This window comes from Phodopus roborovskii, unplaced genomic scaffold (genome assembly GCF_943737965.1).
Source record: "Phodopus roborovskii unplaced genomic scaffold, PHOROB, whole genome shotgun sequence".
NCBI lineage: Eukaryota > Metazoa > Chordata > Mammalia > Rodentia > Cricetidae > Phodopus > Phodopus roborovskii.
The window spans coordinates 6,181,585-6,199,388 of NW_026125546.1; the positions used below are offsets into that span (position 1 = coordinate 6,181,585).

At 41.1% G+C, this 17,804-nt stretch overlaps 1 protein-coding gene across 2 annotated transcripts in view; it reads left to right on the top strand.

Annotated features, from left to right (window-relative positions):
- Nucleotides 1–34: 34 nt before the first annotated feature.
- The window catches only part of Pex1 (peroxisomal biogenesis factor 1), a 38,534-nt gene continuing 20,764 nt past the window's right edge, over nt 35–17,804 (top strand). For both annotated transcript variants that reach the window (XM_051177195.1, XM_051177196.1), the window contains exons 1-10: nt 35–193; nt 5,273–5,416; nt 8,303–8,386; nt 8,707–8,821; nt 8,913–9,679; nt 10,419–10,538; nt 12,332–12,455; nt 12,919–13,028; nt 14,197–14,279; nt 15,369–15,501. In XM_051177195.1, coding sequence (XP_051033152.1) covers nt 65–193; nt 5,273–5,416; nt 8,303–8,386; nt 8,707–8,821; nt 8,913–9,679; nt 10,419–10,538; nt 12,332–12,455; nt 12,919–13,028; nt 14,197–14,279; nt 15,369–15,501 — 1,809 coding nt within the window. In that variant the 5' untranslated portion in view covers nt 35–64. The remainder of the gene's footprint in view (nt 194–5,272; nt 5,417–8,302; nt 8,387–8,706; nt 8,822–8,912; nt 9,680–10,418; nt 10,539–12,331; nt 12,456–12,918; nt 13,029–14,196; nt 14,280–15,368; nt 15,502–17,804) is intronic.

Here is a 17,804-nt window from a genome sequence, read left to right on the forward strand (position 1 = left end):
CGCCCGGACCTGCCTGGGAAGGGGGCGGGCTCTCGGGTGGGTTGGGGGGAGTTGAGCCGGGACGATGTGGAGCGGCGATCGCTCGGCCGGTGCGGGGTCTGGCGGGGCGGTCGTGACGGTGGCCTTCACGAACGCTCGGGACTGCTTCCTCCACCTGCCGCGGCGCCTCGTGGCCCAGCTGCACCTGCTGCAGGTAACGCGCTGGCCGGACGCCGGAGCCGCAACCTGGGGTCGGGCGCCGCCGGTGTCTCGTGGGACCGGTTCTGCTGGCACCTTCCCCGCCCCGGGCAGCGCCTGTCACCAAACGGGCTGACGGGGTGAGCGAGGCCCCCTGCGGGCTCGGCGAGAGCAGGCAGCAGCTCCCACACCGCGGCTAGTGCGTCCCCTGACCTACAGTGGGCTTCCTAGTCCGCCTCTTTAGCTCGGACAAACTAGACCGAATATGCCTGCATTCTGCCTCAGCACTCAGAAGCGGTCCTCGCTCCAGCTTGAAAAGCTCGAGAGAGCTCTTAACACGGTTTATTAAAGTGTTGTCCTACCGGCGAGGTGCCAGTGCTGCCGTAGAGGCCTCGAGTGGCAGTGTTGGTTTGTAGATTCCCGAGGTTTCCAATTTGGGGCCGAAGGTTAATAAGATGACAGCTCTGCCTGCTTAGGGCTTCCGACACCACAGGGGTGTGCGGGGAAGGGAAGAGAAGGCGGTGGGATTATTCACACTTCACACCTTCTAGTGGGTAACCAGGATTCCTTGAACCTCAGCGAACTGTCTTTGCCTGGATGTTGTCCTTATGGTGCTTCAAGGTTATAACCTCAGTGGAAAGACAGCGTGTAGATTTTCTTAACTAAGAGTGAGAGCAAACAGGTTCTCTATTTTGAGTGTGTTCATGGGAGGAAAATTAGAATATTTGAAATCTTCCAAAATCCTAGATACATGGTACTGGACAGACTACTGACTCATAAAAGAAATACCTATGAATTTGAAATGACTTCAAGTAGCTCACCTTTCTTTCCTCTTGAGCTACTTTTATCTTGCTATTAAAAATCCACCTATCAAAACATCGATTTTATTAGAATCATTCTTATTGTTAGTTTATCTACACCAAATAGACTCTTTGTCTGATTTGCTTTCTTTGTGGGGGAAAGAAATCAGTCACTGTCACCGAGTTCCGGATCAGCTTATTACTCTTTGTCAGTTTTGTTTGTTTGTTGAGACTGTTTCTCTGTCTGGCTGTCCTGGAACTCTCTTTGTAGACCAGGCTAGCCCTGAACTCACAGAGATCCGCCTACCTCTGCCTCCCCTTTCCTACCCCCAATGCTAGGATTAAAGGCATTCACCACTACCACTGCCAGGCACCCTTTGTCATTTCTGATGGAGATGTTCAGTGTACTTTCAAATTCCACACTTCCCACTTGATGAGCTTAGAAAAATGCTTCCTTAGGTAACCAAGAATTTGATCCTGGGGTGGTTGCTACCTAAGAGTTATTGCTGTTTAGAATTTGGTGGTCTTTTTTTTTTTTTTTTTCTTTAAAGATGTGAGAAGTACTCTTGAGAATAGGTTGGAAGGTATCTTTGAAGTTTAAATGTTTTCAGCCCTGGCATAAATTGCTTTTTCTTTAAGCCTGTATCAGCAGAACAGATCAAAACCTCAACCCCAATATCAAAGGGATATCTGTGTTTTATGAGAAAATTGTTTAAAGTAAGATAAAAAGTTATCCATACTTTCAATGCCTAGGAATAACCAATACTAACAGTTGGGATTCAGTCTTCCACAGTTATCTCTAATCTTTATCTTTTATGGAAATGAGGAGCTATGTACACAATTACACGTACAGTTTTGTGTCCTGTTTTTGGATAGTGTTACTGTGACTTATTTAGAGGTCATAATTTTAAATAATTAATTGGCTACCATAAACTGGCCATAATTTATATAATTGCTCACTGTGATTAACTATTGAACTCAACTTTTAGAAATTTAAATGATAGCTATTTTTACTAAAACAGTAAAATATCATTGTTGCATATGGATCATTGTCTTCATTGTTGGTTACTTAGGATTCCTAGAATAATTGCGTCTTACTTAGGGTTTCTGTTTCTGCGATGAAACACTGAGCAAAAGCAAGTTGGGGAGGCACAGGCATATACTTCCACATTGTAGTCCATGATGGAGAGAAGCCAGGACAGGAACTCAAACAGAGCAGGAACTTGGAGGAAGGAGCTAATGCAGAGGCCATGGAGGGGTGATGGTTACTGACTTGCTCCCTCTGGCTTGCTCAGCCTGCTTTCTTATAGAACCCAAGACCACCAGCCACCTCCCACAATGAACTGGGCCTCCCTAAATCAATCACTAATTAAGAAAATGTTTGGCAGACTTGCCTTGAAGCTGGATCTTATGGAGGCATTTTCTTAACTGAGGTTCTCTCCTCCCACATGACTTAGCTTGTGTCTAGTTAACATAAAACTATCCAGCACAAATTGGGCTAGAAGGCATAGGTAATTATTAAAGCAGAGAGGCTCCTAAGTTGAGACTTCATAGGTTGAATTATCTCACCTGAGCTGAAGCTCAGTATGTATGTAGCTATGTAACACTGGTAATGCAATGCTGGGGGGAACGATTACAACAGTGGCTTTCTGACCTTTGTCCAGTTTACCTCGAGCTTTTCATCTGGTTCTTCCTCAAGCTCACCAAACCAAAATCTTGAGAACAGATTTTTTTTTTTTTAGATCTGTAATCTCCTGGCTACTGCATGCACAGAGCTGAAACCTCTTGTCTGCCTCTCACTGTGGTTCAGCTATACTAGCCTGCCACTGTTTCTCACCTGACTGATCTCACTCCTGCCTGTGTTGTTTTACTGGTTTTTTGCTCCCCTCCAAAATCTCCCCCCACCACTCCATACAAATCCATGCCTTCAACAATAGTATAATCCTCCCCCTACACAGAGCTGTGGGTCTCTGGCTTGTTTCCTTTTCAGAACTTCATAATTATATTTATGTGACATGTCATATAAATATGACGTGTTACATACTGTTTTGTTTCAAGCATGTCTTCTTTTGTTCTTACTTAAGGACTGGTGACCAAATTGATATTTAACCCAGATATTCTTGACCATTATGGTCAACCCTTACTCCTTGCCAGGGTTGGTGTTATCAGACAGGGTCTCATTATGTAGCCCTGGCTGGCTTGAAACTCTGTTGATCAGGCTGGCTTCAAACTCACAGATATCCACCTGCTTCTGCCTCCTCAGTGTTGGGATTAACAGTGTGTGGATAGGTCCCTGTACACTGTAAGATTCTTAGGACCATCATGGCCCCTATCCACTAGATATGAGTGGATGATGTCTCCTATTGTCACCCCAAACCAGCTCCAGACACACACATCCTTGAGGGGCACAGTCACTCCCAGTTGAGAACCATTGCCTCCATTCAGTCACCTTGTGTATATTTTAAGCTCAGGATATGCTGTGGCAGCAACAGGATTAATACTGACACTGAATGCAGAAAAGGAATCTAAATCTCACCCAGAAACTGCAATGCACAGACTTACCATTTCCTCGTGTTAGCAAGAGATGGCCCAGACCTTAAACCTTGGCACTCCTGAGGCATTTGAATGTATGGGTTCACCTGATATTTTCCTTCATGGTGATGTTGGTAAAAATCGGGGCATTTCTTTCTTTCTTTCTTTCTTTCTTTTTTGGTTTTGTTTTTCAAGACAGGGTTTTCTTTGTGTAGCTTTGGAACCTGTCCTGGGACTTGCTCTGTAGACCAGGCTGGCCTGAAACTCACATATATCTGCCTGCCTCTTCCTCCTGAGTGACAGGATAAAAGGCATGCGCCACCACCGACTAATGTAGTGCATTTCTTGATTAAATTCCCAAATGGGATTCTGTTCTATTTCTTCTCTCCATCAGAAGGTGTCTGTGGTTCAAATGAAGATCAATATAAAAATCTCACTGAGTGTGGATTCTAACTTTATACAGCTAGTAACTACATTTTGTCCAATTAAAATTATTGATAAGGTTGATTTTTTTTTTCTTTTCTTTCTACCTCCCCGGCCTGGGGTGGGGCTAGGAGATATTTTAGACATTTCAGCCTATACTTCATATTTCCTCCTTTGCTGTCTCTGGTTTTAAAGGTTTCTTATGAAATAGAGGGAACTGGATTGTAATATCAGCAGCTTATGAAACCTCATAGGAAAGCCTAGGGCTCTATGACCTTCGCCCTCATAACCTAGATGGTAACCTAGGACTTTTGACTCCAAAGCCAGGCCTTTCTTTTACTTACCAAGTTAGTTGAATGATCTTTGTCAGCAAAAACAATTGGATCATTGTTTGGAAATTGTGAGAAAAATTATGCAACTAAAGGATACAGTGGCTTTTTTTTTTTTTTTTTTTTTTTTTTTTTTTTTTTAATTCTTCAAGACAGGGTTTCTCTGTTTTACTCCTGCTATCCTGGAACTCACTCTGTAGACCAGGCTGGTCTTGAACTCCGAGAGATCCTCCTGCCTCCTGAATGCTAGGATTAAAGGTGTGTGCCACCGTGCCTGGCTATCAGTGACTTCCTTCTGTACAAAAGTTTACCAGTGTGTTTGAGTACTGTGTTGCCTCCCAAGTGCTGGGATTAACAGCCTATACTGCCATGCTCAGGCAGTTCTATGCACTTTAAAAGTCATAAGAAACTGCATAATATAACATTTCAGAAAGGAAGTACAAGAAGCCACTTACAATAAATCCCCCTAGGAACATGGGTCTGTCTTCACACTTTACCTTTTTTTAATTTTTGCACTTTTACCAGGAGTATTTATTACATTTTAAATAAATTCATTGATCAGGAAAGGATTAAATATTCCAGCTGATTGGTATTTCATAACTCTAAACTGTGTTGCTATATATTTTTCAATTTTGTTTTATTATATATATGAACATTTTGCCTGAATGTATATCATTTTTTTCTTCTTTGGATTATCAGTGTAATAAACACATACACACTGGAAGCCTGTGTAAGTTCATTCTGCTCCCTATGGCATTTCAAATTCTGAATCACTTGAGTTAGGCCTTAAGACTGTGAGCATATTGGCTTTGTGAGCAGCATCACCACTATTGGATGTTCAAAATAATCGTAGTTATTTATTTATTTTTTCATTACAAATGTGAATAAAGGGTGATTATCTACAGCACTTTTATGTTTGGTTGTATGTATTATAATAGTTGCTTATCTGAATCGGGGGAAGCACATAAAAACTTTTAAATCCCTTTTCTTTCCCATTGTTTGGATAAATAGAATCAAGCAATAGAAGTAACCTGGGACCACCGGCCCACGTACTTGAGCTGGGTGGAAGGCAGACATTTTAATGATCAAGGTGAAAATGTGGCTGGAATTAACAGACAGATGGGTGAGAAACTTGGACTTTGCAGCGGGGAGCAGGTAAGCACAAAGCTGATGGCCATAGCTTCCCTTTGACGTCCTAAAGCCCAGATACAGTGAAGGTGAGATGATTCCTATGCTGCTGTAACCAGGCTGCGATACTCAGGTTAACTATATTCTGTTCATCTGATCTTCAACATGCCCTACTTGCTTTCGTATTCTAGTTGCTCATTTTCCAGGCAATTTTTATGAAGTATTTCCCTTTTTTGAGTTACTTGATTTTGAGTTCCTATTTTAGAACTTCATTTTCGTTTATGTCACGATTTTATCGTTTATTTTGGGTGTGTGTTTGTGAGGTGGGATAGGGTAGATAAGGGCATGCTGTGGAGGTCAGAGGAAAGCTTGTAGGAACCCACGTGTTCTTTTGACATGTGAGGCCCAGTGATTTTACCAGGTGAGTGTGATGGCAGGTACCTTTCCCACTGAGCGGTCTCCCTGGCTCCATTTGACTTCAATTTCTTTCTCTGTGTCTCTGTGTCTCTGACTATCTCTCTCTATCTCTATCTGTGTGTGTGTGTGTCCCTCCCTCCCTGTTTCCCTTTCTTTTAAAGAACTAACCATGTGGCTGGTGATGACCTCTGAATTCTTTGATCCTCCTGGCTCAGCCTCCCAAGTGCTGGGATTGTAAGTGTGAACCAAGACCCCTGGCTTATTCAAATTTTTCTACCATAAATTCTAACCTTCCATGGTCTTACTTGATTAAAAATGTCACTTCAACAGAGAGTTATCTTTTCCATTTCTGTCTTGGCCCTGAATGTGTGTATTTATTGTAGACCACAAAGCATAAGGACTTGAATCTATTTTTTGTTCATCACCTTATTAATTCTAAGAATTTTAAATATTCAATTTAAATATTCACTTGAAATTTGATTGAAAGTAAAAAATTCATTTTTCCCTTTCTCTAAGCCCAATGTCAGAATGGATGTTACTGTTTGTCAAGATCCAATTGCCTTTAGGATTAAGAAAAAAAGCTGGTGTATATTTCCTGTCATTCTTGTTCCACAAACTATATCACGTATCTTCCTCTGTACGGTCTTCACTGGAGAAACATTGGGGTTGTTGTGGTGAGCACACAGGAATGCCAGGGTCTTTAGATGTTTGCATCCTAATCATGATATGGCATGGTATTTGCATATAACCTCTTCACATCACCCTGAATTCTTTAAATTACCTTTAGAGACTTATAATATCTAATTCAAAGTTAATGTCATATAAATAGTTTTATCATTTAGGAATTCTGCCAAGAAAAATGTGTAACAAATGCAGGGGTTTTTCCTACATCATTTTCATTCCACAGTTGGTTGCATATCATTGGCAGAAACAGACCGAGGCTGGCTAGCACCCAAGGCCTTACTTAGTGTCTTGCTTTTTTGGAGCTGCTTTAGTACTTTCTCAGAATCCTCAGTGGCTTGGGTATCTCTTATGAGAATTTGGGGGCCAGGTATACTTCAGACCTGGGGCTTTTTGCACAGCCTACCAGTTGGGCAGCCCACATCCAAAATTCTAAATCATGAATTGCTCTGAAATGTGAAACCCATGCTCAGAAACTTCATACTTCAGGGCATTTAAAATAAGGAATAAAGTGTCCAAGATGGACTCACTATGTCCGGAGGTGACATTACATTGAAGGTCTCAACAGATGAGACCAATTTGCCTTCTACTACCAATTTCTCACTGCAGAATATGAGAGTGCCACACCCTCTCTAACTTATTCTGAACTCATGCAGCTGATAATTAAAATGGGTCATTCATGATAAGTTCATAAGCCTTTGCCATAGGCTTTTGTGTAGATTTTTCATTTGTTTAATGAATGGAGGGTGAGGGGGTGCAGGTGTGTGTGAGTGTACATGTATGAGGAGATCAGAGATTGAGGTCAGCTGTTTCCTTAATTGTTCTCTATCTTAGAGAGATAACTACGTGGGCCACCAGACATGGGTGCTGGGACCCAAACGCTGGTCAGTTGGAAGAGCAGCACCTGCTGCTGAGTCATCTCTCCATCCTTTCCTCCCTAGCTATTGAAACAGGGTCTTTCACTGAACCTTGAGCTTGATAATTCACCTAGCCTGGCTGGCCAGTGAATATCAAGGAGCTGCCTGTCTCTGCCTCCCCAGTGCTGGGATTATAGGACCCGTTTCTCATGGCTGTTTTTATGTGAGTACTGTGAGTCCAAGCTTTCTAGGATAGATTCTGATGTCTTGATGAGATCTACAAATAGTCCTACTTGTTTTTCATCTCCATCTGCTTCTAAGTGACATGTGCCTGCTACTCTGTTCCTAAGAACAGAGTTTCAGATAGTTGTGAGGTGCCACATGGGTGCTGGGAATTGAATCTGGGTCTTCTAGAAGATCAGCCAGTATTTTTAAGCACTGAGCCATCTCTTCAGCTCCTCTTCTTCCTCTTTTTTTTTTTTTTTTTTTTTTTTTTTTTTTGATAGATCTGACTATACTGCCAGACAATCTTGAACTCAAGATTCTCCTGCCTTAGCCCCCAGAGTAGCTAGAATTATAATCACATGGTATCTCACCTGACTCTCACACTTCTTTCTAAGAATTATCTTTATTTTTGCAAACGGGTTGTGCTAGAATGTTCCTTTATTCTTTCATTTATTATGAAACAGTTTTTCCTAAAATATCGAGTGTACCAAGGTCTTTATAAGAATAAAACTAATATTTGTTATCTGAAACATGGAAGAGGGAAGAGAAAGAAAGTCATAGAGCTATGCATGGAAAGAGCTACGCATGGAAAGAGCTACGCGTGGAAAGAGCTACTCGTGGAAAGAGAGGCATTCAGAGACAGTGAGGCAGTATGTTACCAGTGAGAGCCTATTTCCTACAGATACAGAAAAAAATCTTATAAAAGCAATTTTGCTTTTCTGATTTTTTCCAGGTGTTTCTCAGGCCATGTTCCCATGTGGTTTCTTGCCAACAAGTTGAAGTGGAGCCCCTCTCAGCAGATGACTGGGAGATACTGGTAAAGAACTAAGTGCTAGCTTACTGTCAGATTAGACCGCTCCTAAGCACCAGTGGATATGTTTGGGCTTCTGGATTGTAAGACAACTGTGCTGTATTTGGGGCTAATTCTAAATAAGTAGGCTTTAACTTCTCCTGACACAGAAGCAAAGCAACAAAAGGATAGTGCAGACACTGGATCTGCCATATGTGTCCCATAGCATCATGCATACTTTAAATATAACTTTAAAATAAAAAAAAAAAGGGTGGGGATTTCCATTACCAGGTATGGAATGGTCTGAATGCAACCTGATTTCACCTTTTTTTTTCTGTTGGTCCTAGGAACTGCATGCCATTTCTCTTGAGCAGCATCTGCTAGATCAAATTCGAATAGTTTTTCCTAAGGCTGTTGTTCCCATCTGGGTTGACCAGCAGACTTACATATTTATCCAAATTGGTAGGTGATATTGTAATATTTGCTGTCATTCTCTACACCAGAGTCTGAAGCAGAAATGAGCATATGCTAATGGGCTCTGTTTTCTACCCAGTTGCCCTGATGCCAGCTGCGCCTTACGGAAGGCTAGAAACTAACACTGAACTCTTCATTCAGCCAAAGACACGCCAAGCCAAAGAGCACACATTTCGAGAAGCAGGGGATGCACATGGACAGTTTCATAGTTATGGACAAGAACAAAAAGAGATGTCAAAAGAATTGCAAACCAAGCAGCTTCGTATGAACACGGAGGGCATCACTGGGTCTAAGGAAACAGACCCAGAAGTTCCCAATGCCTCATCATGGAAACCACACTGGTGGACTATACTGGGAAGCATGTTTTCTTTTGGGCCTGACAACAGACAAGCAGCATCCTGGGGTTCACTGGAAACCAGTGCTTTCAAAACCATGCAGTCACAGGCTGTTCCTTTAGACGGTGTTTTCAGAGTATGCCATGTTCAGCCTCCTAGTGTGAATGACATCTCAGCTACCTCTGTGTTTCACAAACACTGCGCTGTTCATGTGTTTCCATGGGACCAAGAATACTTTGATGTGGAGCCCAGCTTTACTGTGACCTATGGAAAACTAGTTAAGCTGTGTTCTCCAAAACAACAGCCAGGCAAGGCAAAACAGAATGTCCTGTCGCCTGAAAAAGAGAAGCACTCGCTTGAATCACCAAATCATAAACAGATCAGCTCGGACCTCACTGAGGAGGCTGGTGAGGCCTGTGTGTTGAAGGTGGTCTGGAATGGACTTGAGGAGTTGAAGAATGCCACAGAATTCACCAAAAGTATAGAGCCTCTCCACCTTGGGAAAGTCTGGGTTAGTATGAGATTTATAATTTTGGGTAGAAACTTGTCAACTTTCTGAAGATTTCAATTAGAATAATATATATAAATTAAAACCAACATGATGAGAGAGAGGCTCTAAAAGCCTCTATCTATGTGGAGAGACAATGTCTCCAGCCCCTCTGCCCCCCATCATAGTGTTTTTCTTGATTATTTGGAAATTTCACATAATGCATCCTAGTCATATTCACTTCCCAGTCCTCCCAGGCCCATTCCCCGCCCTTCTGACCTCCTCCAAAACAAAAAGAAGAAGAAGAAAAAAAAAACTGCCAAGTCTACTTTGTGTTGCCCATATCTTCACTGGGCATGGTCATCAAGTTATAAGGCCTTGAGTGTAACTGATGTCCTTATGAGAGATGTCTACTTAACCTCTTTCTGCCCTTCTGCCAGGGGAGGACACGGCGAGAGTGTCTTCACATGCCCAGGCACCAGGAAAGCCTCACCCGCACCAACTCTGCCAGCGCCTTGGCCATAGGCTTTCCAGTTTATAAAACAGGAATGAATCTCTGTTGTTTACAAGGCACCGGTACATGGTATTTCCATTCAAGCAGCCAAAAGGCTAAAACAACTATGAACCACTACGTTATGATTGTGTGATGACTTCTATAATTTCACTTGAATTCAGAGAAAGGAATGTTGATATTTAGGCTGTGAAATACTTGAATCCATCTTTGAACATATTTATATACTTGCTATTTATTTTTAAATTGCAGATCCCAGACGACCTAAGAAAGAGACTAAATATAGAAATGCATGCAGTAGTCAGGATAACGAAACTGGAAACCACCCCTAAAATCCCAAGATCTCTGAAATTACAACCTAGAGAAAACTTAGTGAGTTCAAATATCAAAATTCCTTTATGGGTGTTATGGGGTTTCTCATTGTTCCTTGATAATAATGTACTTCTGTTCTATTGTTGAATGTTACATTACTTGGCATTTTAACTGTTCTCCAGTGAATAGTTCAGCTGCATTAATTATATTCAGAATGTCATGCATCCACCACCATTTCCAAAATGTTTCTATTGCCACAAAGGAAACTCTGCCATTAGACAGTGACTCGCCACCCTATGAGCAGCTGCAGTCCATGTTCTATCTGTGAGGTTACTTCTTCTAGCTATTGTGGAGATGTGGAGTCGGATAGCATCTGTCCTGTGTATCCTTTTACATCATGTTTTCAAGGTCCCTCCATATTGCAGTGTGCATCACACACACACACATACACACATACTCACCTTTGTCCATCCAGGTATTTAATGTTGCTGGGAACAGTGAAGTACAAGCGTCTATATAATTCTCTCTCTTCCTTTGGGAAGAGAAATTGTGGAGTTGTGGGCCAATACCATACTTAATTTAAGAAGCAAAGAAATTGTTAATAAGCAAATATGGATGTATCAAGGCAAATATAGGTATTCTTTGTCTTTCTTTCTTTCTTTCTTTCTTTCTTTCTTTCTTTCTTTCTTTCTTTCTTTGTTTTTTTCTCCCTTTTAGACAGTGTTTCTCTGTGTAGCAAAGAGCCTTCCTGGAACTCACTCTGTAGACTAGGCTGGCCTCAAACTCACATGGATCCACCTGCCTCTGTCTCCCAAGTGCTGGGATTAAAGATGTGCTCCACCATGCTGGGCTCTGTTTTTTGTGTTATTTTCTTTAATTGATATTTTGAAGTTTGGATGTAGTTCAGTTGATAGAGTGTTTGTCTAGCTGGTACTATGGTCATGTGTTATCACACCTGGTAGAATGTCTAGCATGCATGAAGTCTGGGCCTTATCCCCAGATGCGTAATCAGGAATTCGGATGCACACCTGTTAATACCAGCACCTGGGAGGTGAAGGCAGGAGGGTCAGAAATTCAAGGTCACCTTCTGCTCCACAGAGAGTTCAAGGCCAGCCTAGGATACAAAAGAAGGTGGTGCCTTTTCTTAGTCTTCTTTTGGTAGGGATCCGGTTCTAAACTGAGCTTAGCCAGCGGATGTGAGTTTGACCACATGAAGAGAAAGAACAGAAATAGACCCATTTGAGAATTGGGAGAGTGCAGGTTGACTTAGCTGGGAAAATCATCATCATTTTTTTCTATATGATCTGCATGTATGTGTGCATATAGTGTGTGCACATGTGGGCTCACAGGTGTATGTGCACAACACGTGGAGGACGGAGGATAACCTCTACAAGTGCCATCCACTTTGTTTTTGAATCATGCTCTCTCACTAGCCTACCATGTGACACGCACACTATGCTCACCAACCAGCCTGGAGCCCATCAGCCACAGTGAAGCCACGTGCACTTCACTTTGCTGGGTATTTGAGATCACTTGTAACCTTTGCTGTTTACATAATGGTTCCTCAGGCTGGGCTATACTCTTCACACCCACACTCACATCAGATCACACTCACACTCACCATCACATCAGATCACACTCACATATCACATCAGATCACACTCACCATCACATCAGATCACACTCACCATCACATCAGATCACACTCATGTCTGTATGTAGATTCTAAATAGCCCGTGTGGATTATATTTGGTAAGATTTTACATTCTGTTGGGAAGATATGTTAAAATAAGAATGTTGTTTAAGTCAGATGTTAGGATACTTGGTCACTCTTCTGTCCTTTCCTCTGGCAGCCTAAAGATGTGAGTGAAGAAGACGTAAAAACTGTGTTCTCATCATGGCTACAGCAGTCTGCTACCACCATGCTTCCGTTGGTAATATCAAAGGAAGAACGCATCAAACTGGGAATTAAAGATGGTGGGTAAATGTGTTATTTTGTTTTTCCTTTTGAATTAATTATAACATCTAAGTTTTTTGATTTGGTTTGGCTTGGTTTTTTGGGGTTTTTTTTTTGGTTTTTTTTTTTGTTTGTTTGTTTGTTTTGTTTTTTTGTTTTTCAAGTCAGGCTTTCTCTATGTAGCTCTGGCTGTCCTGGATTTCACTTCGTGAACCAAGCTGGCCTCTAACTCACAGAGATCTGAGATCTGCCTACCTCTGCCTCCCAAATACCAGAATTAAAGGTGTGTGCCACCACTGCCTAGCTAACTTGAAAATTCTTTTAAATTGTTTTTCCAACATATGTCACATGTGAACAATGAAAAATAACAGTGTTCTGGGTGTTAAAGAATGTCTCTAATTGAAATAAGTTCATTATGTCGAATGAAATTGTTTCCTCTCCGTTTCATTTCTAACTTTCCCTTTATTACTTTCTTCTTAATAGGGCTGAAAGAGTTCTCTCTGAGTATAGTTCATTCTCAGGAAAGAGAAAAGGAAGGAGGAAATGCTGTCTTTGTGTTGAGTGCCATTCTTCTGCAGAAGATCTCAGTACAAGTAATTACATTCTATTGATGTGTAATAAAGCAGTGTTTGTTTTCTGTGACTAAGAAAGTACGGGTTTCAGTCTGGAAGCTTACTTACATCTAGACCTGCATGAGAAACCACAGAAGAGTAAGGAATAACTTGATTTTAAATATTTTACTCTTGTAAATTGTTGATTTATCCTAAATGTAAATATCAGTTAAGCACAATTAAGTTTCAGAATTACTTTTGGTTGTGTAAGCTGGCAAGCAGGACTTAAACTTCTATGTATTAAACAAATGGAGATTTAGTTTCAGAGAATTGATTTTAAAAGTTCATATTTTGGGATCAGTGAGATGGTTCAGTAGGTAAAGGTATTAGAATACAAACCTGGTAACTTGAGTTCAGCCCCAGGAAGCTGAGTAAACTATGGAGGAGAGAGCCAACATCACCAAAGTTGTCCTCTGACCTCTACATGTACACATGAGCTGCCTTCTCATTGCAGTGTACACACACGCACACGCGCGTGCGCACACACACTCACATGCACACACACACTCATGTGCACACACATTTACACATACACACTCACACACCAAAGTTGTCATCTGACCTCCACGTGTGCACTGTGGCACATGAGCCACCTCCTCATTGAGGTGTGCACACCCACACCCACATGCACACAGACAATTTAAATTTTTATAAACTCACATTTTCGCCTGCCATTTTATTATATTATTTTGACAATTGTTAAAATTCTCTACTCTTCACAATATCACACCACGTTTCTTCCAGGGGTATCTTAGTACTTAAGGTTTTAGAATATTGTGTCCTAGTTCTATTCACTGCTGTGGCTTGAAGCTAGGCCAGTCATTTAGAATTTCAGCAGTTTAGAACTATCCACGGTTTCTTTATCTATGAAATGCAATTGAGGGAATGCAAATGTCAGACTTGTGGATATATTCGTTATGGCGCAAATGAAAGAAATGTGCGCCTGAAAGTGTCAGCAGACAGCTTTGCTCTCTCTACTGTTGTCTGTAAATGTCTGTGTTCCATGTGTGAGTACCTTGTAAAGGTTTTTCAGGCCATATTCCTGGGCACAGCATCTACTTTCTGTGTTGTGATTCTTTTCTCTGGGACTCAGGAAACATGAAAAGGCGTAACTTTGAAATGTAAAACTGGCTTTTCCTTGCTGCTGTAGGTCCTTCTAGAGCCTATGATAAGAGAAGAAAACAGTGAGGAAGTTGACTTTCTTCTTCCCTTTTTAAAGCTGAACTCTCTGGGGTAAGAGGTTACGGCCAAATTAGTCTGTTTATAGACTGCTTTGGGTTTCTCTGGCAGGCGTCTATGTGTGAGTGTTAGAGTGACCAGGAATGCCCATGTAAAGTCTTTCTAATGCATTAGGAGATAATCCTAAGGATTATTTCTGTCCTCACACATAGGTTAGAAATATACCTTGTCTCTTCAGGTAGCTAGTTTTGAGAATTGGCTTGTGAGGAAAAAAAGTTAACCAAATACCACCTACCTGATCATTGTACTGGATCAAAATAGTAGTTATCAAAACAAATAAGAGCATCTTAATAGCTAAATCTGAAACATTGGCTGAGTGGTGAAAAATATTTCAAATTAAGTTATTCCTTCACTATTTTCTTGTAATAATTAGGATTTTATTATATATTTTTTTCAACTTTTCAGAAAAACAAATCTGAAAAAGAAGCCATCTTGGTTTCTTTATTTATGTGCTAGAGTAGCCATCGAAGTGTTAGCATGAGAATTCATGTGCCTATACTAGATGCAAGAGCGATTTAATTCCTTTCTGCCATTTTAGTGAAAAAATGAACCCTTAAAGAGGGTTAGGTGCAACAGCATGCATTACCATGAAGAGAAATCTCTTTGGATTGCACTTTTAGGACATTTTGCTGCATTTCTCTTTTCCTGAATAAAATCGTGGTAGAATCAAGAACTAGTGTAGGTTCAATGTTTGCATGCAACAGATTGGAGCTACACTTCAAAGGGAAATGTCAGAGCGCCCAAGGCTTTGACTATCCCAACAAGCCCTTCTGAAGCACCTATTTGCGATCATATTGATGACCAGACTAAATGTTATTTGGGGGAGGGGAGTGTTTAGGTGAGACAGTAGGTCGGATAAGTGACTGTTAGGATAAAACTGGTTACTGCACAGGCTTCAGATGTTAGACAAATGTTTAAAGGCTGCTCATTGATACAGTCTTGGTCCTTGTAAGTGAAGGAGAACTTCTAAGACTCACCACTTAGACATCACTAACTCACCCAGGGAGAACAGCTTCAGCCTCTTATGGCTAGGTTTTACTCTGCTATGGGCTTTGGTCACATAAGAATTTTTGTGTTTTGCAGTGGGGTGAATTCCTTAGGTTTATCCGCCATGGAGCACATCACTCACAGCCTCCTGGGACGCCCTTTGTCTCGACAGCTGATGTCCCTTGTCGCAGGACTTAGGAATGGAGCTCTCTTGATCACTGGAGGAAAGGTATTTGGTTCAAATGTGCCCCTTTCTACTAGCTAGTAGTGTTTCACCCTTATCTCTTTGGATTTTTTTGTGTATTTTAAAGAGCTTTTAATACATGATAGGGAAAGCAATCAAACATTCATTGATAGTTGGGTGTGCCTGTTAGGTATTAGGGAAGTCATCGTGAATTCATATGCCTTCTGCACCCTCTTTCTTCGTTGACAGATAAGATTATAAGATTTTTAGTGTCTAGGCTATAGATGAGGATGTTGATTGCATTGGTATTGTCTGAATAAATCCCACTTGGCTGTGCTGATTTGTGTTTGCTGCCCTTCTGTTTGAATTTATCTGCATTTATGGGAGACACTGGTCTGAAGCTTCTGCCACCACTGTCCCGTCTTGGTCTGGTTTTACTGCCAGTGTATTACAGGCTCATGATGAGCTGTCAAGTGTTTCCCTCCCTTTTTGTGGGGAAGAAACTATAATGCTGGCTTTCATTCATTCTTTAATGCTTGGCAAAACCTGCAGCAAACCCATCCAACCCCAGAGAGTCCTTAATGCAAAGCCTTTAAATGGCGAATTCCATATCTTAATGGATACAGGACTGCTTAGGTCGTCTGCATCATCATGATTGACAAGCAGTTGATGGTGTTTAGAGATTTGGTTCAGTTCTTCTATAATGTCAAATTTATGGGCACCATGCTATTTGCTCTTACTACCCTTTCGTTCTGGGCCCCTGCAGGCTCTGAAGTACTACCCTATTTCTGACATGGGTGATGTCTTCTCTTTTTAACTTCTTCCTGTCTTAGTTGAGATTCCTGATCTCTTAAAGAGACTTACTGTCTTATTCTCCACTAATGCTCTTATTTCCTGTGCCTAAGACCAGAGTGTTGGTATTGGAGGGATGTTTCATTGGTTAAAAGTGCTTACTGCTTTTGCAGAGGGCTGGAATTGGTGCCCAGCACCCACGTTGGGCTCACATCACACAGCACCCACGTTGGGTGGCTCACAGTCACCTGTGACTCGAGCCCCATATAATACAGTCCTCTCTTCCGACCTCCACACACCTGCACTTGTGTGTACCTTACACACATAGACACATACACATACTTAAATAATCAGCCTTACACATACATTTAAATATACACTTAATCTTTACAAAACAAACAAAAAACCCACGATGTGGTCTAGGTTAGTCATAGTGCTTGTATAATTATAGAAATATAAAGTTTATTCATTTCTCTTCTTTTTAGTAACTATTCCCTATTACCAGTCCAGTTTCTTCCTCCTGTCTTACTTAAATATAGGAATCATTCTATGTCATTTTTTAAAAGATTTATTTATTTATTTTATGTGTATCTACATGTATCTACATGTGTATACATGTATCTACATGTATAGCTATACACTAGAAGAGGGCATCAGATCCCACTGTAGAAGGCTGCAAGCTACCGTGTGTTTCCTGTGAATTGAACTCAGGACCTCTGGAAGAGCAGCTGGTGCTCTTAACAGCTGAGCCATTTCTCCTTCCCCTCTGCCATTTTTAAATGACCACATCATCATGGTAGAATATTTATTTGTAAAAAGCCTTATCCCGCCATTTCCAAAAGCAGTCTTTTGGAGTCCTTCCGAGAGTAAGACAGTCAGTATTAGAACCTGGGTTTACGTGTCATCTCTGTAATGTGATTATTGTACAGTTTTAAGTTTTGTTTCTCATCTGTGTTCATTGGAATAACCTCACTTAAGGGAGAGGAAACATGCTTGAGAAATGCTTTACAAATGTGAATTAGTCTGAGCTGGAAGAAAAGGCCCTCTGGGTGGGTGATGATATGTCTGGTTTATAATCTAGCACCCCTAATTGTTCTAATCTTTAAAGTCCATTAAATTTAAACGTGGGCCAAGTGGTAGTGGTGCACACCTTTAATCCCAGAACTCAGGAGGCAATGGCAGGCGGATCTCTGAGTTCAAGGCCAGCCTGCTCTATAGAGCAAGTTCTAGGATAGCCAAGGCTACACAGAGAAACCCTGTCTTGAAAAAAACAAATAAAACATTTAAGTGGCTAATAATTTTATAAAGATAATGATAATAGCACATATTGTTGAGTGCTCCAAATTTTAGGTTTCTTTTTTTTATTTTATTTTATTTTTTTTTATTTAATTTTATATAACAAAGTCCAATTAAATGAAAACAAACATTTATACACAATATTTGGGAATTTGGGCGTCGTTCTTTCCAAACTACTTCCTGCTGGTAAGGGGCGCTGTCTTGGGGGATTTGAAGAAGATTCAGATATCCTAGCTGTAGTCTGTAGGGCTGTTTTGTCC